Genomic DNA, 27,349 nt, shown 5'->3' with positions numbered 1-27,349 from the left:
ACATATTTAACATAGAAAACGTTTATTATTAAATATAATAATGATATAAAATAATTTATTGATTTATATTTAATCGGTATGCGGGGTCGGCTTCTCGTATTATATTTCTGTTTATCGAAAAATCAGTCTCCTGCTCACAATGTCTAAAACCATTGGTATAAAATATTAAAAATACAGAAATACCTACATATTAATTTGTTTTTCGAGAAAAATATTCATGATTAATCAAAAAAAAATTTAACATCTTATATGTCTTTAAGAAAAAATATTGTACTTCTGCAGCCCTAGATGTATCGAAAGCTTTTCATAGAGCATGCTGACCTAGTAGACAAACACATTCTCCCAACTCTCTATTTAATCTTAAACTCCAATCTTGAAGACCGTTATATAAAAGTACAATTAAACACATAAACGTACTGGGAGGAGAAAAATACCAGTTACTACAGTTGATACTTTTGGGTAAAATCATGTATGGAAACATTCGAGAATGAACAGGCATAATAAGTGATCGACAGCTTTTCCATATGGCACAAAATAAACAAGTTTTGCTATAGTGATCGCCAACGGCGGTTGATCGGACAAGGCATCTGAAATAATAAGAAGAGAAGAGTCGTTCAGTCTGTCAATGTTCCTATAAAAATTAAAAGATCAGAGATTTTTGAATTGATACATTTACTTCATAGATTACGCAAAAGCTTTTGAGTGCGTCAAATACTCTGACATGACAAAACTGCGTTGGAACGAGACATATATTGACAAGTTCAGACAATGGCACAATTACTCATCTAAATAGCCCTTCAGAGCAGTACTAAACTGGACCGAAATAATCGTGAAGTTCCGAAAGAAGACGGCACCTTAATGTACGATTCCGACAAAGACTGCAGACGTCAGTGTCAGTTGCCGCCGCGGAAGACGTCATTACTTTGCAGTACTAATTTGTATAAAACTGATTCCGACATATGACTGCAACTGCTGCCCGATAAACAATCAGAATGCCCACTCTGTTTGAAAAAATAAGTACGCGCATCATAATATGCACTATTTTATTCGTACTTTTAGTTAAAGAATAGATTAAATTATTTCAAATGTACTAAATTATTAATCTCTAAAAATTTAAATTACAGTTCTGTCGTAGCTTGTCACAAATTTCTCAATTCGAGTCTATGTTTCCGTTTAAAATATGGCGATCGCATGCTGACAAACTTCAAAGGCGGCATCTGAGAGTGGGCATTCTGATTATTATTTATTCTGTGGTAGTGCCGTCGTGATGTTGAACGACAAGGAAGTATTGACAAACGAATAAACTCATTATTTTATTGATCTAGTGTCTAAATATACCTGTTTAATCAACTGCAAAAATACGAATTATAAAAATTCACATCCCAAAGAAAATGTTTGGAATGAGATCGCCCAAAAACTGAATAAAATCTTTTGATCAATGTTTCATAAGAGCCAGTCTTCCAGTCTAGTTAAGTACAAAGGTTGTGTAGGATATCTCCTAAAGCAATAATACAATAACAAATCGTCGTCATCTTCTTCTTGCAGTATACTTTTGTATGTAATACACAACCTCAACTGTTTTATGCCGCACGTAACTAAAGTAACTGCTGCTGACTTCGGAATCAATACGACAGCAGCTGCTGCCGGACGGCAACCGCAACTGCCGTCTGCAATCATTGTCGGAATCGTACCTTTAAGAAGAAGAAAGTATGTGAGCAACAAAACGCTACATAATCGCTTAGATACATTCCTAGTAGATAATAAAATCCTTATAATTAGAAAAACCCTTTTATGGGCTTACAGAGCAAAGCAAGAATATTGATTATTCTTCCCGAATTGAGAGAAGTCTAAAGAAGCTTTATATATATATATATATATATATATATATATATATATATATATATATATATCCAGGATTCTACAGCTGTCACTGTCTCCTATTCTCTGTCCTGCCATTCTCCGCTCTGCTTCTGTCTCTTTTTTTCCTCCCATGGGTCTTCAATCTGTTACTTTCGATATCCACCTATTCCTATCTATTCTTCTAATATGCACATACCAGTTTGGTCTTTTTTCTTCTATATATTCTATCACATTCTTAGTTACCCCCATTCTCCTTTTTTCCTCGTTTCTGCTTTTATCCATTTTTGTAACTCATCCTGCAATATTCCATTTGGGTGACTATAACTTTATTTCGTTTTTTTTTTGTTTAGTATCGGATTTCTCCCTAAAAGTGATAATGCTATAGACTATTCAGTGGAAATTTTTTGTTTTCGTCTTCTTTGGGATGTGGCTATCCCATAGCACCAGATTTAACTGTTTGATACACATTCTTGTTTGGCCCAGTCAACCTTTTATTTCTTCTTCTATTGTTCCGTTCTCTGAAACTATGAATTCTAAGTATTTAAATCTCTTTGTGCCTTCCTTTGTCGCAACTTAACATATATATGTAATATAAATATTTATTTTATATATATTGTAACTACTAAAGTTATTTGTATATGCACATTGACGATTTTTCTCTGATATACCTTGTTTTCAAACTATTTACTTCTAAAATCGCTTAATTATATTGTAAATTATTACATAAATTAATACAAAATAAAAAAATATATTATAGGAGAGTTTACAGTACGTAAGTCTTTTAGGTATCTATCCTAATTTTGTATTAAATAATACTTTTAGCAATTATTTGATTAGGATCACAATCAAATTACAGTCCGCATATTTAACTTAAAAGCTATTTCAACCATATTTTGGGGGATGCCGTCTCTGTAACATACATAGAGCTCCTTGGGCTGTGGCATGTAAAAGAGTCTCCTATAAACAAAACAAAAAATATTAGTCTAAAAAATTTAAAAATTAAAGTTTTAATGCGAACATGTTTAGAGTACTTTAAACTTATCTATATTTTATATTATAAAGAATTATTAAAAATAAAATAAAAGAAAAGATTAAACGAAATATAATATTCACTAGTGTTTAAACTCGGTCATGGACTCTACACATTATTAATTAATGCTGGCATGTATAATATGGCACGAATTTAAACTTTTAAATAAAAGTAAAATTGATCTCATAAAGAGATATTTCTTCATAAAATATGAAAAAGAATTTAAGTCCAAAGATAGGAAACCAGTAATACTATATGTGAGCCGTAGTGGTTATCTGAAATAGTCTATGTCAGTGGTTCCCAACCTTTTCCCATGATCGCCCCCTTAAACAGGTTTCACCAGTTATGAATACTACAATCGCCCCCTCCCCCACCCAATTAAATTGAAAGAATTAATGAATCTATACAAAAGGTAAGTATCCATATTTATTTATTTTTACATTTCGTAAAATGATAAATGGTTATATGTGTGTAAAATAATTGTTAATGGCTTCCTTGGGCCTGGTGTCCCTCACATAATTTCTTTATGTCTGGCTCAATGTTGGTTAATAACAACCTCGAATCCCCTCTTTCTATTATGTCGAGCCTATTTCTTTGTCTGTTTTTTAATATACACATAGAACTAAAACCTTTCTCCACTAGATATGTTGTGGGGAATGCCAATAATAATAATTTGATTGCATTCCACAAGATTGGATACACTTCTTTTATCCGCGGCCAAAATCTTTCGTATCACACTCCCGAAACAAACTTTCAATTTCAACATCATGTCTCAAATCAATTAAGTTTTCTTGAAGAGAAGGACATACCGTTGAAACTTCCACGCTGAAAGGATTGATAAACCAAGTTGGCACTTTCAGACTAGTCAAATCTTGGAATCGGGACTGCAGATCTTCTTTCAGTGTTTGAAGGTGAAGGCAGTATGTTTGAAGAGCCTCAGAATCAACACAAGAAGATTTCAAGTTGGGGAATTTGGTCAGATCTCTTCTCTGCATATTTTCTTCAAAAATAGATAGTTTGTCAATGAATGCTCCGACTACTTCCTTCGCTTTGGCCATATTTATGTTCTTCCCCTGTAGTTGCAGGTTCATTTCATTTAATTTTTGAAAAATATCTGATAAGTAAGCGATGTCATTTCGCTTCTCTTGTAGTTCTGTACTCAGTGTGGGGTCAGTAGTATTAAGAAATTCAATAACAGTATCCATGAGGCTGAAGAACCGCCTTAAGCAATTGCCTTTAGAAAGCCAGCGGACTTCCATATGTAGTAGCAATGTATTAAATATCTCATCATTTTCTTCACAAAGTGTACGAAATATTCGATCATTCTTTGGTTATTCATTTTATTTACCGCATCTATGACAAGTGGAAGAGAATCGTGCAACCTCCCACTCAAATTCTTGGCAGCCAAATGCTCTCTGTGAATGACGCAGTAAACACACAAAATTCCAGGTACTGCTTGTTTCAGATGTGCAATAAATCCCCGATGACGTCCTGTCATTGCTGCTGCACCGTCAGGAGCACAGGCGATCATATTTAATAAGGGAATCTCTTTTTCCTCAAAAAATCTCTTAACGACCTCAAATATGGAAGATCCTTTTGTATCAGTAATCAGACTTCTAACAAACAGCATTTCCTTGGCCATTTCTCCATTGTCGTCAATGAATCGGACATATGACAGCAGCAAAGCTGTGCTGTTACTCAGGGTACTCTCGTCAAGTTGCACAGTAAACTCTCTGCTTTTCAATTTGTTGCAGAGAACATTTTCGACATTCGCTCCCATTTCATCAATCCTTCTGGAGACAGTATTATTGCTGAGAGGAACTGTATCTGTTACTTGGCCGGCCTGACTGGGTCCCAACATAGTATCAACTATCTCTTTGACAGCTGGGAGGATGAGTTCTTCTCCAATTGTGTGCGGCTTGGCACTTTTTGACTCACTGAACACAATGACTGTCAGTTGAAACAAAACAACTTATATACCACAATACAAAACTCGGGAACGAAAGACTCCGCATTTGAAGCGACGACAACCTCGGCCGTTCGCTTTTTGTTTGAGTCAGATCGGCAAGAAGGTACCTACTTCTCATCATTCTTATCCCACTTCTTTCTCTTTCTCTTTTGTGCAAATGATCGCACAATACGAAAGCTCGATCAAAGGAAAATGCAGAATTCGTTATAATGTATAATTATAACGATAATGTATAGAATTAAATTGTATTATGATTCATAGCTCTCTGTGACTAGACGAGATGTTTGTGTTATTATTACCTGCATTGGTATACATATATTTACTTTTTATTATCCTATAGATATCCGATCGAAAGTATTGTATTTTTTTTTCTCTTTTATTATTTTTCTCATTTACCCATTTCTCGTTTTCCGGATGCTAAACGCCCCCCTTATCGCCCCCCTGAATATCTCAAATCGCCCCCAGGTTGGGAATCACTGGTCTATGTTACGAGTAAAGCCCGAAATTGGACAATCCTAGCATTGCACGGAAATTATTGTCCACTTCTAGCATTGTACCCCAAACCACAGAATAAATAACAATCAGAATGCCCAATCTCAGATGCCGCCTTTGAAGTGTGTCAGCACGCGATCGCCTATTTTAAACGGAAACATAGACTCAGATTGAGAAACTTGTGACAAGCTACGACAGAACTGTAATTTAAATTTTTTTAAATTAATAATTTAGTAAATTTGAAATAATTTAATCTATTCTTCAATTAAAAGTACGAATAAAAAAGTGCATATTATGTCTATGGTTGCCATAAGTAAATTAAACCCGGTTAATTTTTCTATGTATACCAGATAAAATGTCACTGAACAGCACTGGTTCCGTTTAAAACATGGCTGAATCCGTCTGCGCGAACGAGATGCGCGTACTTATCTAGTCAAGCAGAGTGGGAATTGTGATTGTTTATTATTCTGTGTCCAAACTGTACAATGTCCGAAATGATAAAAATTAAAAATAATTATCGATTCGAATCGATTGCATTCCAAGCGACACATCAAATCAAAAATCTATCATTCTTGTTAATTATTTGATATTTTTATATTTTCTATATATTTTCTCTTATATGTAGAGTTGTTCTTTTTCAAATCGATAATGTAATAAAATGCTGTGTCATATTAAAATATAAATAATTGAAGAAATTGTTTTATAATACCATAATAGCATTGAAACATTTCAAAGCTTCAAGAGATGTGTATAATAATTCAAAATAATTTAATCCTACAATCCAGAAGTCAGAAGCCCTATTTAATTATGGATTTCTAACATCATTGATGTTTGTTTGTCTTTAATAACAAATGGATATTACGAATAATCGTAAAAATCGATATGAATCGATATCTGTCACATTCTCCGAAACTTTGACGCATGGCTACTTATTGAAATTCGAACATTGCATAGCAATTCTTTTATACAAAGTCCGACGATTATGTCTATTTTGGAGATTGTACAGTAAAGCATGATACTATGACTAACAAGATAGGATCTTCCCGTAGCACAAAATCGGTCGTGTTCGCGCATGCCGTCATTGGAGACCAGAATTTGAATTCTTGTTAAAGTTAAATGGGATTTTTATGCAGTCTATGATAAAATTATTCAATTAGCAAAATAATAATATTAAATAAAGGTTTAATAATTACAGTAATCGTACACAAAAGGATATCTCCAAACTATTTATTAAAAATTATTTCTTGACACATACAAAAAATTGACATTACGAACGTGCAAGTCTCCAATTACGTCACGACTTATGCGCAATATCTTATCTTCTTAATCATAGTATCATGCAGTAAAGGACTACAATGCTAGAAATGGACAAGATTTTTCGTACAATGCTAGGATTGTCCAATTTCGGACATTGCTCGTAACATCTGTTTATTTTAAAACACTAGAAAGACAACGCATAAAACGAAAGTCAGTAATGACAGTTGCATAAATTGTGTTAATGCAATTAGTGAATTCTGTGCAACAATTCAGAAGTACATATTTGATTTTCAACGTTTATTTCTTTTTAATTAGTGATGTATTCCTTCTATTCTTCAATATTTTTTGTGCTATAAAAATTGAATCTAATATTTTTTATCTCAAACCTTCGCATTATAGTTTGGAATGATAAAACAATAACTTACCCGACAACCCAATATCTAATTTTATTTTTCTTGCTATCTTGTTCGTCCAGGAAAGGACATTCGAATAATATACCGTGTTCTTTTATAGAAATCAGGCTTTTGTTGATAACAGATTTTGCAACATCTTGAGCTGGTATATTCTATAAAAAAATAACACTTTAGAATAAAAGTCAAAACCTAACAGATTGATCAGTTAAGCAGAGTATATTTGATATGGGATATTATCCGAGATCCTGTTTTGGATTCTACGATTGGTTTGGCCTATGTAAGATCGGGAGCAGTCTGTACAAGGAATTTCATAAACTCCATGTTGTTCATTTGGAATCTTGTCTTTGACTGACCGGACAATAGATGAACGTTTTTGTTGAAAGGAAAGCCATCTTGAGAGCTATAATCAAGTTTTTAAAAAGTACCACTACTTAGGAGAGATCTCATTTTGATAGAAAAATTCACAATTTTACTTTAAGCTATTTCTAAATGTTAAAATATTTCTTTGGAAAAAACATCTAAAAGACTGTATACTGGACTCCACAAAAACACATTAAAAAAATGTTTGGTTATGATACTGGTGTCAGAACCCGATCATTTGTTGGAGTTGAAGCAGCAGGTAGATCTATCTCATGATGAGTTAATTGCCCATTTGATTTTGCCCCGGTTTACCACTTTTACCACACGTCAGTTCTCCCTAAAACCATAAGTCCAGTAGACCAGACTAAAAAGTTGTTTCAGGGTCTCTTCACCTGTGATACGATTACCACGAGACGAGAGTTGGCATGCAAGTGACATTCTAGTAAGATTTGACATCGTTTCACTTTTTACACAACATTCCTATAGATAAAACCCTAAACATTCTGAAAACTAAATGCAGCATCCAGCAAGAACACTTATCTCTCATTTTACATTGCATGTCCAACACCTATTTCATCTTCCAAAATCAATTCTACAGATAAATAAATGGTGCCCTAATAGGCTTACCACTCTCTCCAGTAATTGCCAATATCTTTATGGAAAACTTCGAGATCCGAGCACTATCGACATCAATGCTCAAACCCATACGTTGGTTAAGATATGTTGTCGATACTCATAAAGCAAAAACTAATCCCAATGTTTTCATTATTCTATTTACCGAAAACCACCCATATCAACCGCTACTTGCATGAAAATTCTCATCACCCACCTTCACATAATTCAGTCATTAATACCCTTGTCTCACCTTGATACACCTCTTCGATGATGCAAAAATATCCGCTGAGCGGTTCTTTAAAACAATTCCTCATCAAAAATGGTTACCGTGAAAATCATATGAATAGGAACATCCATAGGCATCAATTTCTCGCTAAATCTCAACCCAAAAGACTCAGACCCTCATCAAACGAAACCTTTTCTTCCTTACAACAAAGGTATCAGATCAAGAAAAATAAAGACAATATTACCAATCAGTCAAGGATAACATTTCAAATGAACAACACTTAGTTTATGAAACTCATTGTGCAGACTGCCTTCGATCTTACATAGGCCAAACCAATCGTAAAATCCAAAATATGATGTATGAACATTCCATTTCTGCTCGTTATTCCGGTCAAAATTCTGATTAGGAATATTCGCGCCAACCCCACCCAAACACCACGTCAGTGTAGAATAATATAGCTCCCATACAACACGTCAAACAAGTAAATATTTGAATTCATGTCAAATAAAAGATGCTTGGACAGTGAATTTCATCACCTCAAGAAAATGTTGAGGTCTTTAAAAATTATGTTTCTAGGATATCAGCTCCAAAGTAAAAAAAATGTTTCCAGAATTGGTTTGATCGTATGCACAAATGTATAGACCGAAAACACGAATATTTTGAAAAGCAATAAATATTTTATTTTGAATTTGTTCGTTTTTTTTTTATTTATTGTAAAAACTTAATTGGCAATCCTCGTAGAGCTGAGCAAATTTTTAACTAAATTAGCAATGTAATGCATATTGTATAAGAAAACCCCTTAAGTAAAAGAACCCTATATAAAAAGCTAAAAGTAGAAAAACAGAAATAGTGAATAAATCATCATATACTACATAAAAGTTGTAATTGTCGTCAAGCGGTAAATTATGTTGATGTGAATGATGATTTACGTTATAAATATAATATTATAGATACAAATACAAATTTACACAAGTATAAACAATTAGAAAAATTCAGATTCAAATCTTACCTTAAATCTCACTGTGTTTTGGAACAGAAAATGTATCTTGAGGCAGCTATTTCTAAAATTATTCAGTATAAAACTGAATGTTGGAGATGGATTTTGAGTTTCAGGCGGGCACAATAATACCCCTTCAGATATGTTCAACTGAACGAAGTGGTATAAAATTTTTTCACTTCCGGCAGTGAGCTGTACGGGTTGGAAGCCTTCCATCTCGGATAAAATATTCTGACGAATTTCAGACACGTCAAAACTGGCAACACTGACCTGACTTCCTTCCTACGAAAATTTGGCTTGATAAATAAATATAGTGAAAATTCGACAATCTGAACTATAGTATATTTGAAAATGATTGATACCAAAAATTTTATTGCACGTGAGATATTGCACGTTTCGTTTATAACGAAACTTAATTTGTCAATATCGACATAGAACTAATACTCGTATTAAGAACCTATACAAAATTTATAGATACAAAAGTCATCAATAGACATCAATAATCAACATACCCCGTATTCGTCAGTATCTGATTCTTCTTCGTTTGAATCAAACTTCGTATCTTTCTTGAAATTCTTTCTGGAATCGTCGCTTATTTCGCTGTAGCCCCCTTGACTTCCAGAACCTTCCGATTGTCCGTCGAAAGAATCATCCTGCAAGGAACTAGAAGAGCCAGAAGGTACCACAAAGTTAATATCGGTGCTTCTTTTCTTCAGAATTGATGTCACTTCGTTCTTTTTGGGCAGCATAGATAAATCCTTTGACATATAATAAAATATTATTTCTAATAATTGGTTTAAAAGGAAGATAATAATCAGATTATGTAGAGTAGAGTATGGCAAAGTTACGGTAAACAGTTCAGTGGATGTTCCTCAATGAGTCATATATTCTTCTGAGCAGTAAAAACCATGTTTTAGAAGATATTTTTTATAACTTTATCGAAATTATTACAGCTTAGCTGTTTAATACTTTTTGGTAAAATATTTTATTAATTATAATTAAAACAATTTTTTTCTGAAAGACTAATATACAGCGATTTGTTCGTAAGTAGTGACAGTTTCGCGTATTGTGAACATGGACATCAGACTGCTTTATTAAATGGGCGCGTTTTCTGTGAATTTCAGTTAGAACTTAAAATATCAACAGAGTAGGTAGCAGCATAATTTTGAATTTGATAAAGAAAGGTCGGCAGTGTTTAGACAACTAACCCCTGCTAAAATCCTGATAGCTTTTTTGCATTCTAAAAATTTGAAGTGCATTTATTGAATTGCCCCATATGATGACACCATAGTTTAGATGAGAGTAAATATGTCATTTTTAATGTTTCAAAGTTGACAACCCTTGCTAGTTGGCGAATAACAAATAATGAACTTGATAGCTTTTTCTTAAGTTGTGAGATATGAGCAGACCAGTTTAATCGATTATCTATGGTTATTCCCAATAGTTTAACAGTCTCTTCGTTATATGGATCATTGTGTAAATTACTTGTAGATATAACCAAATTCTGCGTTCTATCAGACTTAAGTTTTAGTTTGTTTGCAGCAAACCATGAGCTAGATTTAGTAGAAACTTCCTCACGAGACATTTTTAAATCATCATTATTTTTTTCTAATATAACGTATGACGTATAATCTGCGAATTGTATGGTTTTGTACGGAGATATGAATTTAGTCAAATCGTTGACATAAATAATAAACAAAAGAGGTCCTAAGACCGAACCTTGTGGGACTCCATGTTTTACGGATAGAAAATCAGAGAGATGACCTTTAGACACTACCGCCTGGTGTTTGCCACATAGATAAGAAGTTATACGCTTAAAAGGGATACCTCTGATTCCATAGTAATTTAGTTTGTGTAGCAAAAAGCCTTCGACAAGTCGCAAAGAGAAATTGCTATGCGATTGCAGCGTTCAAGCCCCTCAATCACCCCGCTCACAACATTAAATACCGCGTTCGTAGTAGAACGAGCACGTCTGAATCCATATTGTGAGTTGCTAAAGTAATTATTTGACTCAAAACAGGAATAAAATTCTGTAATTGTGTTTTTGAGGAATCACCTTTTTTGTAGATTGGTAGTACTTTGAGTATTTTAGTACTTCTGGAAATACTCCAGTTGATAGAATTAAATTAATAAGATGGGTGAAAGGTGTTAAAACTATTTGGTAAGTTTCTTTTAAAATTTTGCTATTAATTTCGTGAACGTCCCTACAATTAGAATTACTAAGACACTTTATTATTTGAGAGACCTCTTCTTCCACAACGTGACGAAAAAAAAGGACTTGCTCGGAGAACGATAATTTCTATAATTGAAGAGGACATCGACATTAACAGTGGGAAGAGATATAATTATATTCTCTGCAATTGTAGTAAAAAATTGATTTATTTCGTCTGGAGGTAGATCAGGTGGTACCGAACTGGATCTTGTGTTGTTTCTTTCGAAATTTACTATTTTCCAGCAGTCTCTATGTTTATTATTGGAATTAGTAATAAAATTACAGTAAGCTGACTGTTTAGTATTTTGTAATTGATGATTATATTCAAATTTCTGTTGTTTACATACTTTGAACAAATCGGGATCCTTTGTGGCATCAGCAATGTATTTAATAAGAGAAGGATTAGATCTGTAAGACCTTAATTCATTATTAAACCATTGCACGGGTGTTTTTTCAGCATTATGTCGTACTTTTTTTAGTGGAAAATGCTTTAATATGTAAAAGTTTCGGTAAGAAATATATAATAATATAAGAGTATCAAATAATAATATATAAGAATATAAAATAATATAAGAGTATATTACGCCAATCCATTGTGGCTCGCGTGACATTCGTATATGCAATTCCAAGTTCAATAATTTTTGTGACACAGGTACATTTTATATTTTTTTTTATAGAAAATTTTTACAACAAAACGGTACAAGTAGTATCTATCTTGAAATGTTTCGGACAAAAACACACTTGGAATCCAAATTAACAACTGATGGTATGTTTTACCTAACGATACCAAAATTGGTGTGCAATGTACTATACTGGATATTATTGTTGTGACTCACATACCCCTGAGTGCGACCCTGTGCATTAGATAGATTTAGGAAAAATTAATGAAACTTATGTCCTTCTCATTCAACTTAAATACGGTTTTTGTTTCATTACAAGCCGTCATACCTACAACTTCAACATTGTTGCACACTTCTTGTATAACACACACACACACACATTTATATTCCTTCCTTTTACCTGGAAATGACACAAGAACGCCTTCAGTCACCTTCTTTATACACTCTTTTATACAATTTTCAGTCGTCGAGTCTGTATTACATTCTTCAATTTTAAAATCTAAATTTGTATCTTTTTCTGTGTCACACAAATTATCTTTTTGTTTAATATTGTTTGTACCATTCCACACAAAACTGATATCTTCAAGGCTATCACCAGACTCTTGCCATTCTTCACAAGTGTCTGAATCTGAAGAAATACATACTTTTCTTTTGTGCGTTTTTCTTTTATTTCCTAGAAGTTGCACTTTTTCTTCTTTTTTTATTTTTTCTCCTTCTTCTTTTCGTTTTCTTTCCTCCGCCATTAGTTTTTTATTTTCCTCTTGATTTTCCTACTGTTTTTTCCATTAGCTTTTTCTCGTGATATTCTTGCCACTGTTTGGCAGAAATAACTGAAGGTACTTTTTCTTTCCTAGCTCGTTTTAATTGCTTTGACTGTTTGGGCTCAGGCCAAAATAGAGCTCTTTTAAATGGAGATGGAACCTCTCATGATGATGTCGACGGTTGTCTCAATTGCAGGGCTTCTGTTTGACTTCTTTCTGGTGTAAAATGTTTTGTTGTTTTAGTTGGTGAGTTAACAGGAGATGAGGGTGCTTTAAATAACTCATTGCCAATATTTGGCTCCTCTAGAGGAATATTAGATTCATAAGGTACTTCAGTTTCTTCCCTCTCATTAGCAATATTTGGCTCCTCTAGAGGAACATTAGATTCAGAAGGTACTTCAGTTTCTTTCCTCAAATTTTCATTTGGATTTTTTGTTTTTAAATCTCTATTTTTTATTATTTGGGATTTAAGAACATTTAATTCAGACATTTTTTCTTTAAAAAAATTAAATAAAGAATGATCACGTATGTCTCCATCCCATTCATCTGTATTTTTAAATATTGCAATTTTCTCCTCATCAATATTATCTTTTAAGAACTTTAGACCAACTTCTAACACTTTGATTTTTTGACTTGCCGCAGCGTTCCAATGGTTGGGTATATCAGATTCATGTAACTCAGTGTTTATTAGGTTAACAGCATTCGGATTCCAAGGAACAAGACCAGATTTTCGAAATGCATTTTGAAGTACAGTTGGTGTCACTCTTTCTTCCAGTAGTTCAGCAAGCAAGGGGGAAAAGTGAACGTTTTTTAACACAGGAGCATCATAATTGGTTAATCTCCATTGCTGAACTTTATTTTTCCAACCATCCTTAAGAGTACGAAACACAGCTACATCCATAGGCTGGATGAGATGAGTGGCATTTGGAAATAAAGCAATCAAAATGATTCACTTACTTTCACAGAATTTACTTAGATATAATGTTAAATGAGAAGCATGTCCATCTATGAAAAGAATTATTGGCAAAGTAATACCGGCATTTAACAACCATGGATAGAAGACATTTGTGATGTATTCAAAAAATGTCTCTCCGGTCATCCAAGCAGTTTCGCTCTTCCCAATACCCCACCATTCAGGAACACTGACAGCTAAGTCTCTTGGAATTCGTTCGTAACGGAACAATATCATTGAGGTGCCATCGTTCCAGATGCGTTTCCACTTATTAAAACTGTAAGGCATTCTTTGTCATCACTGTTGACCTGCTGATATACAGTTTTATCGCCTTTCTTTGCCAAGACTTTACTACCTTTTGGATTTAGAAAGAATGCAGACACTCGTGAGGGATCATTCAAAACTTCCTCATACTTACGTTCTGTTACATAAGTTTTAATTTCTTGAAACCAATTTAATATACTTTTCTTAGTTACTGAAGCTCTGCTTATTGTTAAATTTTGAGCAGTCCTTCTAGATACTTCTGGATTTCGTTTCAAAATACTAATACCAAATAATAATACCAAAACCATAGTACCATTTCCGCCCAGGTCTATTTGATTTAAAAGGGTTCTTTATTTCAGTTCTTGTATAAAGTGTTGAACGCTGGTAAGTAAAGCTTCTTTGCCAATTGGAAACCCAGCTTTTGCCATTGTGAAAATCCAAAGGACAATATTTTTTTCTTCTTCCTTCGTCAAAATGGAATCTGGGCCCATTTGTCTAAATTTTGACACGCTTTTATTAATTCTATTAATTAATGTACTTCTGGGTAGTCCATAGTTTTCAGCTTCAGAAACAACTGATTGACCATTTGAAATCGCAGCTAATGCAGATTCCATTTGCTCTTCTGAATACTGAAACATATTTCCTTTGGTTGGACACATCATAAAATATCTGAAATAAAGAAACACCAGTAGTTGACAGTCATATGATCTAGTAAATGACATGCTGTCATCTACTGGTACAGATCGAAATATCCCCTTGAGAATATTTTAGAAAAAACAACACGCTTTGAGAAGGCTTGTAAAGCATTTTTAGGGACAAATATCTTTAACGATCATTTCACTAGTAGTTGACATCCATGTCAACTAGTGGTACATTATATGAATATAAGAACCAGTAGATGACACCCATTTACAATATTGTAAACAATATTGTATATTGTAAGCATATTTTGAGTTTGCTTATAGCTTGCAATATACATTGGAGTTTTACAATAATTTAATACAAACAAATAAATATGCCATATGTTGTGCAAAAATACTAACCTTCTAAACACTTTTCTTTAAAAAATACTAATTTTATCTACAACACAAAACTGACCAACTGCCATTTGCCGCCATATTAAATTTACTAAAGGTAGGAAGTTTTAACTTGTGGGATGAACAGATAGATGGCCCCACTATTCTAAACTGTAGATTTCTGATTTCTAATAATAAAACTTAGCTTATTTTGTGAAAATGAAACTTATATTGTCAACTACTGGATCACTGTCAACTAATGGTTCCTTTACCAGTTATACAGTGAGCAGTAAAGGTTGGAATAAATTCGTTAAACGCTTGATTTAGCCATTGGGTAAAAAAAGCTCAGACACGTCGATTTTATTTGTCACTTGCGCATTTTGTGATAAACTCATATTTTTAATGACGTCATGACTGTTCAAGTTATGACGTCATTATCATTTTTTTTAATGGGAATACCATATTTTGACACTATTATTGAAAAGAGCTCACCTTTTTGTATGCGAATGTCATATTTTTAACTAAATTTTATAACTTTTAACTGTTGCGTTTTTTTAGCTTTAATGTAGTTAGTAGACAACTCACCAGACATCGCCACTCATCCTTAACAGGGCAAATAAACCATTACATCATATATAAAAATACATTTTTTATTTGAAATTTATGTTAATAATAAAAGAAAATAATGTAAATATGTTAATATGTTATAAGGCATAGGAAAGTAAAGGATAGTAGTAGAAGTAAGAAGTTTTTAAAAACACAGTACTTTATTTCACTTACACCACTAAATCTACTAAACTAAGAAACTATTAAGAATATTTTAACCTGAATAAAAATTGAGTATTTTTGGCCTCAAATATCACAGATTTATAAAAGTAAGTCAAGTCTTGTTTTAAAAGTTAAGCCACATCTTATTACAAGCAATTTTACATTTTCTGGCCAACTCATGTGCAATATTCACCTTTCCGGATGCCAGTCCACTCTTAGAAAAGCCTAAGTTCATGAAATCGCTTTTTCTTCTATTGTTTTGTGGCAACGGTTGAGCTATCTGGGGATTGGGATCCAAGGATAACAGTCTTTCAGCCAGTTCTCCCAAGCCTAATTCTTGAATGTGGGCTAAAGTAGCTTGCGCTTCTTCTACATAGAATGCATCAGGGCCCATGTTTTCTTCAGATGGTTCTGTACAACCTCCGGCTTCCATTATTACCGCTAATAGGTCCTAAAACATTTTTTTTTTCTGAATCTGACTCTTACAAACGATATAGTTAAAGTTTTCTAGTAAATTTTTATCAGAGAAAGAAGTTACTTGCGTAAATACAATTTGTCAGATATTTATATGGAATTACTAACATAATTCATATGTAAATAAATTATAATATCTTAAAATGCATTGACATATATATGTGATATAATTTAGAAGATGATTATTAAGTAATGATAATAATAACTATATTCGAAAGGTAAATATTGCAACAAAAAGCTTTAAAATTTTTAAACACTTTATGTTATAGTGTCAATTATGTCATGATCCCAGTCAAGAGCATACCTACTCATTTTCATATAAAGAGGCAATATATTGATTTTGCTGGAGAAAGTATTTATTTTTGGATGGGTTGTTAAGAACTTGAATAGAAATTTAAACCCAAAACTTTTGGGGCTTTATGAGATATTATAATTAAAATACTTACTTTTCCACTTTCCACTATCAACAAATACCTTCTTCCTTCAGGAATAACAATTTTTGTGTTTTCTAATTTGTTGCAAGATGAAGGAAATACCTCCTTCCAAAGAACGAGTGATTTTATAGGTTCTGTTCTTGATAAGTGGAATAATCCTTGTTGTTTGCAGAAACAAAAGACATCTATCAAATCTTCATGAATAAAATGTGATGCCAACAGGTATCCTGAATGAAAGAGAGCACTGCCCAGAACTGTGAACAGTCTTTGACAGTCCAATGGGTCTTCATTCTAAAGAAAGATATAAATTTAAAAAATGGTACCAAAAGTCATCAATTAACAACATTTTTCAGTATCACTATAAATCTATAAATGGGACTAAAACATCTATACACACAAAAGAGTTATAAATGGAAAGGATTTAACTTTAAAGGTTACAAAGCAAGATTAAATACTTACCCAGTCTCTATAATCGCTTGCCTCCAATTCTGATAAGGCATCATCTATCTGAAGCTGAGCTTCGTCAGGCAGACACAAAGTAGGTGCAACAGGCATCAAGTCCTCAAACTGACAGGGGCTGACTTCTTTTGCTTTTGATTCTAGGTTTTCCAAAGCCAAAGATTGTTGTGCTGTGCTCCACAAACCACTACTAAGAGTTCTTGCAAAAAATTTTGAAAAGAAGTGGTCTACTTGAGGGAAGTATTTTTCTGTTATGAAGCATTTGTCAATAGTTTCATAGCAGAATTTTAATAATCTAATAATTTCATTATTTAACAACAATATTTCTTGTTTCGAGACTCTATTGTCTGGCAACATAAGGAGTAATAAGTTTTTTTCATCATTTGTGAACACAACATTGGTTAACTGACCATTACATTTAATGGTAGTCACTCTGGGTCTACTTTTTGTTAGGTCGAACAATAAATGATTAATTGTTATGAACATACCTCTGGAAGTGGCTAAAATATTTTTCTGTAAAGGTCTAGGAAAGCAGTATGTAACATCTTCATTATTTTGATTATTCTCACTAAGATTTTCTGTATTAATATAAACAACACCAACTGGATGATTACACAGAGCTTGAAAAAGCATGTGTTCTTCATCTGACTTGGTATTTAGCAGTTCTCTAACAAAATCAGATTCTATATTCAGTTCATTTATAGGAGGATCTTTTGTAACTTCAATTCCAGCAACTCTTTGTAATTTCAAGAGAACTTCATCCCTATTGATAAATTTTTGGAGAATATCATCTAAATTTTGTACATTTACTTCAATGTTGTTGATACTTTTCAACCAGTCACCAATTTTTATGTTTCTTTCCTGTTTCGCTTTGCTGTCATAAGAAAATCCAGCAATCATGACCCTGTTTCCATCAGATAATGTGCTTACAATCAGTCCCAGTAAAGATTCGGCTAAGGATTTATCACTACTAAGGTTGTGCCGGTTCTCAGCATCTATTTCCAACATTACCTCTTTCTCTTCTCCTTCATGTAGCTCCTGGAAATAAATATATATTAGTCATTTTCTTATAAATCCATTGCATATCATTAAATTTTGATGTTTTCATTTTCACATAATATCGAAGTATAGTTCAAAAATAGTAGAGATGTGAGGAAGCATGCAATAAGGACCAATTATTATTACTACTAACACTCTCGCCGCCAAGTGTAACATTAATGTGCACTCTGTATTGAAAAATGTGTAACATTAATGTAAACTTACAGTCTTTCATGTTAACAAAATAATATAGTTTTGGCGCACGACGAAAAAATTTAAAATATCATTGGCAGCGAGAGTGTTTAATACATTTGTTTAGAACTATGTGATAAAAAAAATTGCTACTGTTAACTAACAATAATACAAATTATTGTTAGAGAATTCTTAAGTAGTTATTACTACTATTATTATGTTATTTCTACTAATGTAGAAATGCTATTGATAAGATGCAATGTTAGCACTTCAAACCTGCTAACAGGTTTTTGAAGGACTTCTGCTGTAAAGAATATACTCTGCATTACTATTCTGCTATAAAGAATTATCTTCACATCAAAATTTGATTAATGGCTTTAGAAAGAAAATAATGATATAAAATCTGCATATAGATTTACCTGAAATTTCACCTTAGAAGTATTTGTCTCACTAATATCCACTGATTTATGATTTTTCTTGCTTTTTCTTTTACTGTCTCTTCTCCTTAAAAGTTTTAAAAACTTTCCCCTAGTACTCCGTCTCAGGTTTGTTCTAGTAAGTGGTTCTGAGCTTGTGACTTTATTTATTTTACTGTCTTTATTTTGCACAACGAATGGATGGCATTCTATATATAACAACTCTCCAGTGAAATCGTCTACATAGGGTTCCCATTCTGGAATTGTGCTAAAAATTAAAATTAGTTCTTAGGAATCAAGATTAATGGCTAGGAAATTAAATAACAACCTGTCCGAATCCGAATAAGAACTGTTACTTGATTCTTCCGTCCATTCTTCATCTGTGACGGTTGCAGTACTTCCACTGCTATTTAAAGCGGTATTGTGAGATCCTAGAAGACTCTGAGATTCCATGGAAGTTTTGAAATAAACGTAGCTGAAAATTAGTAATTATAAATCAATACATTTAGCACAGTTTGTAAACAACACTTAAGTGAAAAACAATAATTAATAATTTTAATTTTCTTTCATCAAAATTATAATTTTATATAATTTTGTTTTCTTTTACTTCACAGGTGATCTCGTGTTTAATGTCATTTTTATTGTTGTCAGGCGAATGTCACAATAAGTTCAAAAGTATGGAAATTAAACATTATGGATAACAAAAAAAGGTAATAAAATTTGACAATAATATCGAAAGATTCTGTGAAAGCACAAGTTGTTTTACGAAATTACCTGACAAATTATTGACAGTACATCATAAAATTCACAGGTATATTCAACAGTATATTCACAAGTAATAGTGTAAGTGGAATAGGGCAAGTGGGGAGAGTTCATTGCATGAGTCCAGCCGTTCGTAATGGCGATGGCGCTACTAGTCACGTTAGGTGGAGGTGTATGACGTTGATGTAAGTGCTGTTGCCATGGTTTCTGTTTTCTAGTTTTGCATATTTAGCCAAAAAATGATTATACTATACAACGTTTTCCAAAGAAACAAAGATTGAAGCCAACTCTACTAAAATCACTACTTAAATTTTCAATAACTTATTTCTAAAGAGTTTTGAATATCCACCGAAAAAAAATGTGTTAGTGGCAGTGGCAACATTGTAATCCACCCCTTATCAGTAATATATATTCTTTATCTATGATCCACCCCTTTGCAAAAGGCGTTATAAAAACGTTGTATCTTGTATCCCAAATTTTAGAAATAGGAAATAAAAACAGTATACATCAATTTTTATATATCTGTTATATGTTAGTATACCTACATGAATCTTTTATTTATATACTTACTAATATATTTTAAAATCATTAAAACTCTTAACTCTTATAATTGCCTTCCTAAAAGTTGCATTATGTTATAAAAAAGTCATACATTCTTAATTTTAATATTTTATTTTTATAGATTTTCATGGACCTTCTATAACTTCTGAGCAATAGTTACATATTAATTTGTGATGATCCTGAAGAGCAAGATCGCAGAAATGCTAGAGTTTACACTTTATTATCTACGGATTGTCCTGTAAGGAAGAGTTATTTAAGAAGGTATGAAACTTATAACAAACCAGTACTAATGAATATAGAGGCATCTATATTTTTGTTTATCAATAGGAAGATCTCCAACAGCAACATGGTGGGAAGATTAAATGAATATTGGTGGAAAAATCCCTACATGAAGTTGTCCATCTGGTACAGTATCGCAGACAATGAAGAAAGCAAGCTAACAATATTTAGAGTGTCCCCACCGACACCCTGACAAGGGCTTAAGGAATGAGGAGGAGGAGGATATTTGTTGTCAATACTTTACCAAAAGTAATGGAAAATTATACAAATAAACAAGTGTCAGGATATCTGTGTTTTATTTTGTTGTTTTCAGGACTTTGGTTTGTTAATGTAATGGAAAACAGATATAGTCATAAAATAATAAATAAAAACCTTCCTGTACCACAATATACTCTCTCTTTCTGATATTATATATACATTTATATAAAAAATGCATAAGTGTATAGGTACTATATTTTGGACAGAGAGAATATATTTTTTTGGCATAGAATAAGTTTTTATTTCTTTTTTTATAACTATATTTATATTCCGTTAAAAGCATACTTTTTGAATTTTGCCCTCTAAAATTCAGAGCATATTTTTTAATTTGCTGTCTAAAATTTAGAACCTGTTTTAAATTTACCGTCAAATGAAATTAGTTTCGGCCCGTCCACATGTGGCGCTAAAAACTCTGTCCCAAATCTTTCTATGGGACTTACCTTTTGTATAGGGCTATGTACTTTGGTCAAATTTACTTGGAACTTGGATAAAATGAAAACGATTTTATCAGAGATATGTAAGCTCTGGATTTTATAAATAAATTGTAACCTTATTATTATGCCTTGAAGAATGTTCCTGTGAGCACTGCACTGAATGTCAACAATAACAATCACCACAGCACATGTAATAATTATGTGACTGACAATCATTGAAAATGTGGGTTATGTTTAAGAGTGACAATATTTATGTTTTGAAGATTGGATAACATTTCGTTTTATGTTTTAGTTATTTGTAAAAATTATCACACAGTAAATATTAAAATGGAACATTACAGTTCTGTGGAATCATTACAAAATGAAATAAAGGAATTGCAGGAGGAATTAAAGCAAAAAGAAAGATTATTGGAAGAGTTACTGAGAAAAGATGTAAGTATCTGATTTTCAAGCCATAATATTGTAGTTAATTTTTGTTGAATTGTAGAATGATACTATTGCTGAAAGTAAAACTATTTCAACCAACGAAATTATCAGATATAGCCGGCAAATGATTATGCCAGATATCACTATAGATGGACAAAAAGCACTAAAGAATAGTAAAGTTCTTATTGTAGGTGTAGGAGGTTTAGGATGCCCTGCAGCTTTATATCTAGCTACTGCAGGGATAGGTAAGCATGTATTTTTGATAATTACTTTAATTGTTGGAAGTAAATTTAGCCATTTAAATTATCATCTTTTAGGGAAACTAACTTTAGTTGACTATGATGAAGTTGAATTGTCCAATCTTCATAGACAAGTTTTACATAGTGAAGATGATATAGGTGTACCAAAAGTTATGTCAGCTTATAATAAGCTTAAAAGGTAAATATATAACTGTTACAGTTTTTGAAACTACATATATTTTTGTTTCAGAATTAATAGTGATATCAAAATTATTCCAATCAGAGAACATGCTAGTAGTAAAACTATAGAAAACCTTCTACGTAACAACAAATATGATGTAGTTATAGATGGTACTGATAATGTAGCTACAAGATACTTACTAAATGATATTTGTGTATTGCATAATATACCTTTAGTGTCTGGTAGTGCTCTTCAGATGGAAGGACAGCTAACTGTATATCATTACAAAGATGGACCTTGCTACAGATGTCTATTTCCAGTTCCACCACCAGCACATACTGTTACTAATTGTGGAGATGGAGGTGTTTTAGGGCCAGGTGATAATTATTAATAAATTTTTCATCTCTTGGTGCTTAACAAAGAAACTTGAAATACAATGTATTCTCCACATACCTAATATTACAGATAGCTGTTACGAATTCCTAACTGCCCAGAGGAATTTAATTTTACTATATCCTTGTTTGCAATCACCAAAGGGTACCTATAAGAGTTTTAATTTCCATATAATGAAAATTTTTGCAAACCCTCATATTTTGATCCTTTGAATATATAAAGAAAGTCCATGACTTTCATAACTTCAGCCAACGTGGCCAGCCAAATTCAGAATGCAAAGGGTGATTGGTTGAGAATTGATAAGAAACAAGACTAACAAAAAGATTAGTGATGAGTTTATGAGTGGATTTACACTCACTGTAATATTATTTCCTATGAAATGGCATTATTAAAGGCAATTTCTTAGTAATTTATTTTTTAATTATGTTATAACAAGTTTGACTAGCAAACTTGTTAAATTTACATTTCTAAATGAATCATTTTGTGAACTTATTGCTAAAATTTTATGTTAACTGTGAATTAGTCATCAAATTAAATTTTATTTATGGTATTTCGTAAATATTTCATTTCATATATATTTTATAATATTCAAATTCAATTTATTTTAGTTCCTGGAACAATAGGTGTTTTACAAGCACTAGAGACTATTAAAATTATAACACAATCAGCTGGTGTGCTTTCTGGAAGATTCCTTATCTTTGATGGATCTTCTTCAACTTTTAGAAATGTCAGATTGAGACCTAGAAATCCCAAATGTGATGTGTGTGGTGACGAACCTACTATCACTACTTTGATAGACTATGAACAATTTTGTGGATCTAGTGCTCATGATAAGGTAAGAAATTATCCAATCTCCAAAAAAAAAAAATTATTCCACATCATCTTCAACTAAACTTCAATATATAAAAGTAAAATTACTAGAAAAAGATTATGAATGAATTATACAGACAATTATAGAGAAAAAATATATAAGACTTGCTCTTAGAAAAGCTTAGCTAGGACTTAGTCTATTAGGACATTATATGAATTGAAACTGAGTAATGAGAAGCTGAATTCTCTTATGTAGAGATATAATAGGTGATTACCACTATGACTTTAGAACTTGAAGATCAACCATAGACCAGATCTACACTATATGTAGTAAAATAACTGGAAATACAATCACAATGTACATCAAAACTTTTTAGATTTTAGATTTTAAACAAGCATATGATGTTTTGGTTTTGCTGCCCAGTAGTTAAAAATACTACTGGATTTTACTGCAAATGAAGTCTTTATCCTATTTCAAAACAGGTCTAAGGAAATTGGTCTTAAGATTAACAAGGATAGACCAAGTACATGGTGGTTAAGAAGAACCCAAGTCCAAGAGTTAGTCAAAATGTTTCCAACCTTGAAGTTGTTAAAGAATTCAAATGTGATCTTAAAAGCCAAAAACATCTACGAAAAAAATGTGGAAGCTTTACTACTGTAAAATTGCAATTATTGCATATTGTGTCTTTGTTTTAGGTGATAAATATAAATATTCTGGACAAGGAGCAAGAGGTAGACATCAATAAATTTTGTTTTTTAAAAGAGTGTTCAGTTGTGATAGATGTACGGCCGGAACTAGAATATAAGATGTGTAGTTTATCCCATACTCTCAATTATCCTTATACAAAAATTTTAAAGGATGTTAAAGAATTCCAAATGTTTTTAGAAGATAATCTTGGAACCTCAAACAATGGTTAGTATTGTATTGAAATCTAGAAATAGGTGATTTAGGTATGAAGGACATATGAATAAGGAAATTTATGGATCATTTAAGAATCTAAATAACAGCTTATTGCTGAGTTTTCTCCTCACTTGTTTTGCTTACAAGAAACAAATTTCACAGATAAATATTCCAGGCAACTTAAAAATTTTACTGGTTACCACTATATTCGAACTACCTAACTTTGTGCCAGTGGCACAGCATTAATTTTTGTTTCCACTAATATTTTTATAAAGAATTTCTCTATGATTGATTGATGATTGATCCTTCCAGTAAACCTGTTTTGTGGTGTAATGAATCATTAGTAATTCTTACTTACCAAACCTTAGGGCCAATTACAGGCTTATTTTAAAAGAAAGTAAGAAAGCCTCATGGAATCGGTACGTTAGTTCCATCACAACACTTCACCCGCACAAATATTGTCAAAGATAAGAAGGATCAAACAGTTACTGATGATAAATATATTGCAGATAGCTTTGCCTCCCACATTTCAGATAAATCAAATATTTTGAATCTTCCATCCCAATAACTCAGATACCAACATATCCAGCCCCAAAATATTTTGTAACACTAGTTCTATTAATCTTCCTTTTTATCTCCTAGAATTAAACGAAGCCATCCCATTAAAAAAACTTGACAGCTAATCCAGATGATATCCCATCAATATTCCTAAAAAATCTTCATCCAGACACACATCTCAAACTGCTAAAGTTATATAATAAGATCTGGTCTCAAAAACAGTTCCCAACATTATGGCGACAAGCAACTACAATTCCTATCAGCAAGAATGACTCATCTCCAAATCTTCGAAAATCATATAGACCAATTTCTCTCATTTGTTCACTATGTTATCTGTTAGAAAAGATGGTCATAAACGGTGATATGGTATCTAGAAAGAAATAATATTCTTGACTCATTCCAAACAGGCTTCAGATCAAATCGAAGTACAATGGATAACTTGGTCACTACCCACGGACATTGTTAACGCATTTTCGAATAGAAAAGAAGTCATAGCAGTAACTTTAGATACCCAAAGTGCCTTCGAGACTGTGTGTACTGAGAAAATTATCAGAATATAATTTAACTGGTAACATTTATTTATTTTTAAAATTTTTTTAACAACTCGATCTTTTAGAGTATTAACAAATGCAATAATATCAAAACCACATGCTTTGGATAACAGCTTACCTCAGGGCTCAGTTTTAAGTACTGTCTTATTTTTACTTAGCATGAATGACTTTCACTCATATATATCATATTATACTGTCAAGGCAAAGTCACAGCTACGACCAGCACTTTGCTACAAAATTCAATAAACAAAATAGACACCTGGTCTACATGTGCTGGATTTGTGTTTTCAGCTTCTAAATCCAAAGTAATTCACTTTACCAAAAAGCATAGACCTAATCTACCTTCTATAACTCTAAACTGACTTCATTTACAAACAGTTAACTATTTGACACTTTTTGGTATCACCCTTGATAAAAAGCGTATCTGGAGACAGCGTATTCAGGAATTTAAAGGAAACTATGACCCAAATAATCAATTTACTTAAATCTCTTGGGGAGCTGATGAAGAATCTCCCCTTAAAATATATAGGGTGTTAATTCGCTCTAAGCTAGACTACGGCAGTATTCTTTATATGGCATCTAGTAGCTCCTTACTAAAATCTTTAAACACGATTAAAAATACATCCTTACGACTGTTTTGGTGCTTTCAAATCGAGCCCTACTGAAAGTGTTTGTATCGAATCTTCAGAGCCACCACTCCATCTAAGAAGGCAGCAACCTCTACTTTCATACTTTGCAAGTATGAAAGAGTGAAAATAAAGAAAGTAAGAATATCAGCAAACCCAAGTAACCCGGTAATAAATCTAATCAATCCCATAGAACCTCCCCCAGCAAACGCATCCAATCACCTGCTCACATTAAGTACCACAAATATTATCTCCTTTATTAGATTCCATCAATTCCTTCCAATATTCAATACTAATTTATGCAGGTTCAAGAGAAGGATGTTTAGGAGATCTATATATAAATTATATGAAGAGATATTTTTCTTCATTAAAAGCTGTTTTTATACTGATAAATGTCAAACCAACCACACTAGATGAAATACCAAGTGAAGTATTCCAATTTCTCGATGAATAAGATAAACAAGATAAAGGCAAAGACAAAGGATAAATGTAAAGATGGTGTGAAGCTTTCGATATTAAGATGTGTATTGATTGATATTGACGACGCATTTTTCACATTTTATTATACAAAAGTAATAGTTTTGTGAAGGTCAATTTATTTTAAATACGATCGAAAAGTATCCTATTTGATTGTGATTATAAAAAGCAACAATTGTATATAAACAATAATAATTGTGAATACCTATCTAAAACTTGATTAATGAAGATTTCTATTTTAGTTTTTATCCTGTGCAGAAGAGGAAATGATTCGCAGAGAGCTGTGTGTTACATAAAGGATAAAATGGGAAATCAAAATATTAATCTTTATAATGTGAAGGGTGGATTACATGCTTATGCCAAAATAATCGATCCATCATTTCCTATTTATTAGGTGCATTTAATTATAAAAGATAAGAGATAAAAGATATTTATAAAAGATAAAGTATAATCAAATGCAAACTTCACATATTGCTGTTTTTATATTGTTACATTTGTAAAACATTGCTACATTTGTTTGTAAAAAATTAATAAAGGTATATGAAGACAAATGAAATATTATTATTTATTTATTTATAAAGGTCGACAGGTCTTAAAGGAGTTTCTATACTTTTAATTTTACTTTATAATTTTTCCATGCACTTCTTCACCACTAGTTTCCATTTCACTCTGTCCAATGCTTTTTATATTCAGTTATAAATGTTAATTCTTCGTGTACATTCTCTAATCATTCTACGATCATTTGCGATTCTTTTTTTAACCTCTATGTTATAAATATTTTATTTTTTCTTTAATCCCCATTTTATTATTTTTTATTTCTTTATAATTGTAATCGCAAACTAATAGTTTCTTTGAAGAAAATAAAGTGCTCCGATTCAAAATTATTTCTTCTCGATGTTGGAGAGAGATTCCCTAACATCACAAGAATAATCTATTATATAAAAATTAATCCGTATTTTACTTTACTATGTTACGTTATAACTTGAGAACGACTTTACCGATTTTTGTAGAAGGTAAAGAAACGAACATGGAAGATCTTCAATGCCTTTTAACTGATCTAACTCTTGC

General features: G+C 32.2%; 2 protein-coding genes across 2 annotated transcripts; one reads left to right on the top strand and one right to left on the bottom strand.

Moving 5' to 3' along the window:
• Positions 1-260: 260 nt before the first annotated feature.
• in (inturned planar cell polarity protein) lies at positions 261-19,531 on the bottom strand. Its single transcript, XM_072520828.1, has 9 exons — positions 19,154-19,531; positions 18,829-19,093; positions 17,180-18,217; positions 16,733-17,011; positions 16,006-16,263; positions 9,732-9,977; positions 9,232-9,501; positions 7,034-7,173; positions 261-2,817 (listed from the first exon to the last, which is right to left on the bottom strand). The coding sequence occupies exons 1-9, from the start codon at positions 19,276-19,278 to the stop codon at positions 2,706-2,708; spliced, it is 2,733 nt and encodes a 910-aa protein (XP_072376929.1). The 5' UTR covers positions 19,279-19,531; the 3' UTR covers positions 261-2,705.
• A 1,672-nt stretch (positions 19,532-21,203) lies between these two features.
• Uba4 (Ubiquitin-like activating enzyme 4) lies at positions 21,204-26,832 on the top strand. The gene is made up of 7 exons (XM_072520827.1): positions 21,204-21,551; positions 21,607-21,790; positions 21,863-21,983; positions 22,035-22,342; positions 22,967-23,193; positions 23,865-24,081; positions 26,524-26,832. The coding sequence occupies exons 1-7, from the start codon at positions 21,447-21,449 to the stop codon at positions 26,673-26,675; spliced, it is 1,314 nt and encodes a 437-aa protein (XP_072376928.1). The 5' UTR covers positions 21,204-21,446; the 3' UTR covers positions 26,676-26,832.
• Positions 26,833-27,349: the final 517 nt, after the last annotated feature.

This window comes from Diabrotica undecimpunctata, chromosome 1, assembly GCF_040954645.1.
Source record: "Diabrotica undecimpunctata isolate CICGRU chromosome 1, icDiaUnde3, whole genome shotgun sequence".
Lineage (NCBI taxonomy): Eukaryota > Metazoa > Arthropoda > Insecta > Coleoptera > Chrysomelidae > Diabrotica > Diabrotica undecimpunctata.
This window is presented reverse-complemented; position numbering and strand designations above follow the sequence as displayed.

What these genes read in the sequence shown, in the direction of transcription:
- in (XM_072520828.1), bottom strand. Translation starts at nt 19,278, where the DNA reads ATGGAATCTCAGAGTCTTCTAGGATCTCACAATACCGCTTTAAATAGC. An exon ending in CTTCTAAGGTGAAATTTCAG is followed by an intron (nt 18,218 to 18,828) that starts GTAAATCTATAT and finishes ATTTATTTCCAG; the next exon opens with GAGCTACATGAAGGAGAAGA. An exon ending in GTGGACTGGCATCCGGAAAG is followed by an intron (nt 9,978 to 16,005) that starts GTGAATATTGCA and finishes TATATGTCAAAG; the next exon opens with GATTTATCTATGCTGCCCAA.
- Uba4 (XM_072520827.1), top strand. Translation starts at nt 21,447, where the DNA reads ATGGAACATTACAGTTCTGTGGAATCATTACAAAATGAAATAAAGGAA. An exon ending in GATCTAGTGCTCATGATAAG is followed by an intron (nt 23,194 to 23,864) that starts GTAAGAAATTAT and finishes TCTTTGTTTTAG; the next exon opens with GTGATAAATATAAATATTCT. An exon ending in TCTTGGAACCTCAAACAATG is followed by an intron (nt 24,082 to 26,523) that starts GTTAGTATTGTA and finishes TTTCTATTTTAG; the next exon opens with TTTTTATCCTGTGCAGAAGA.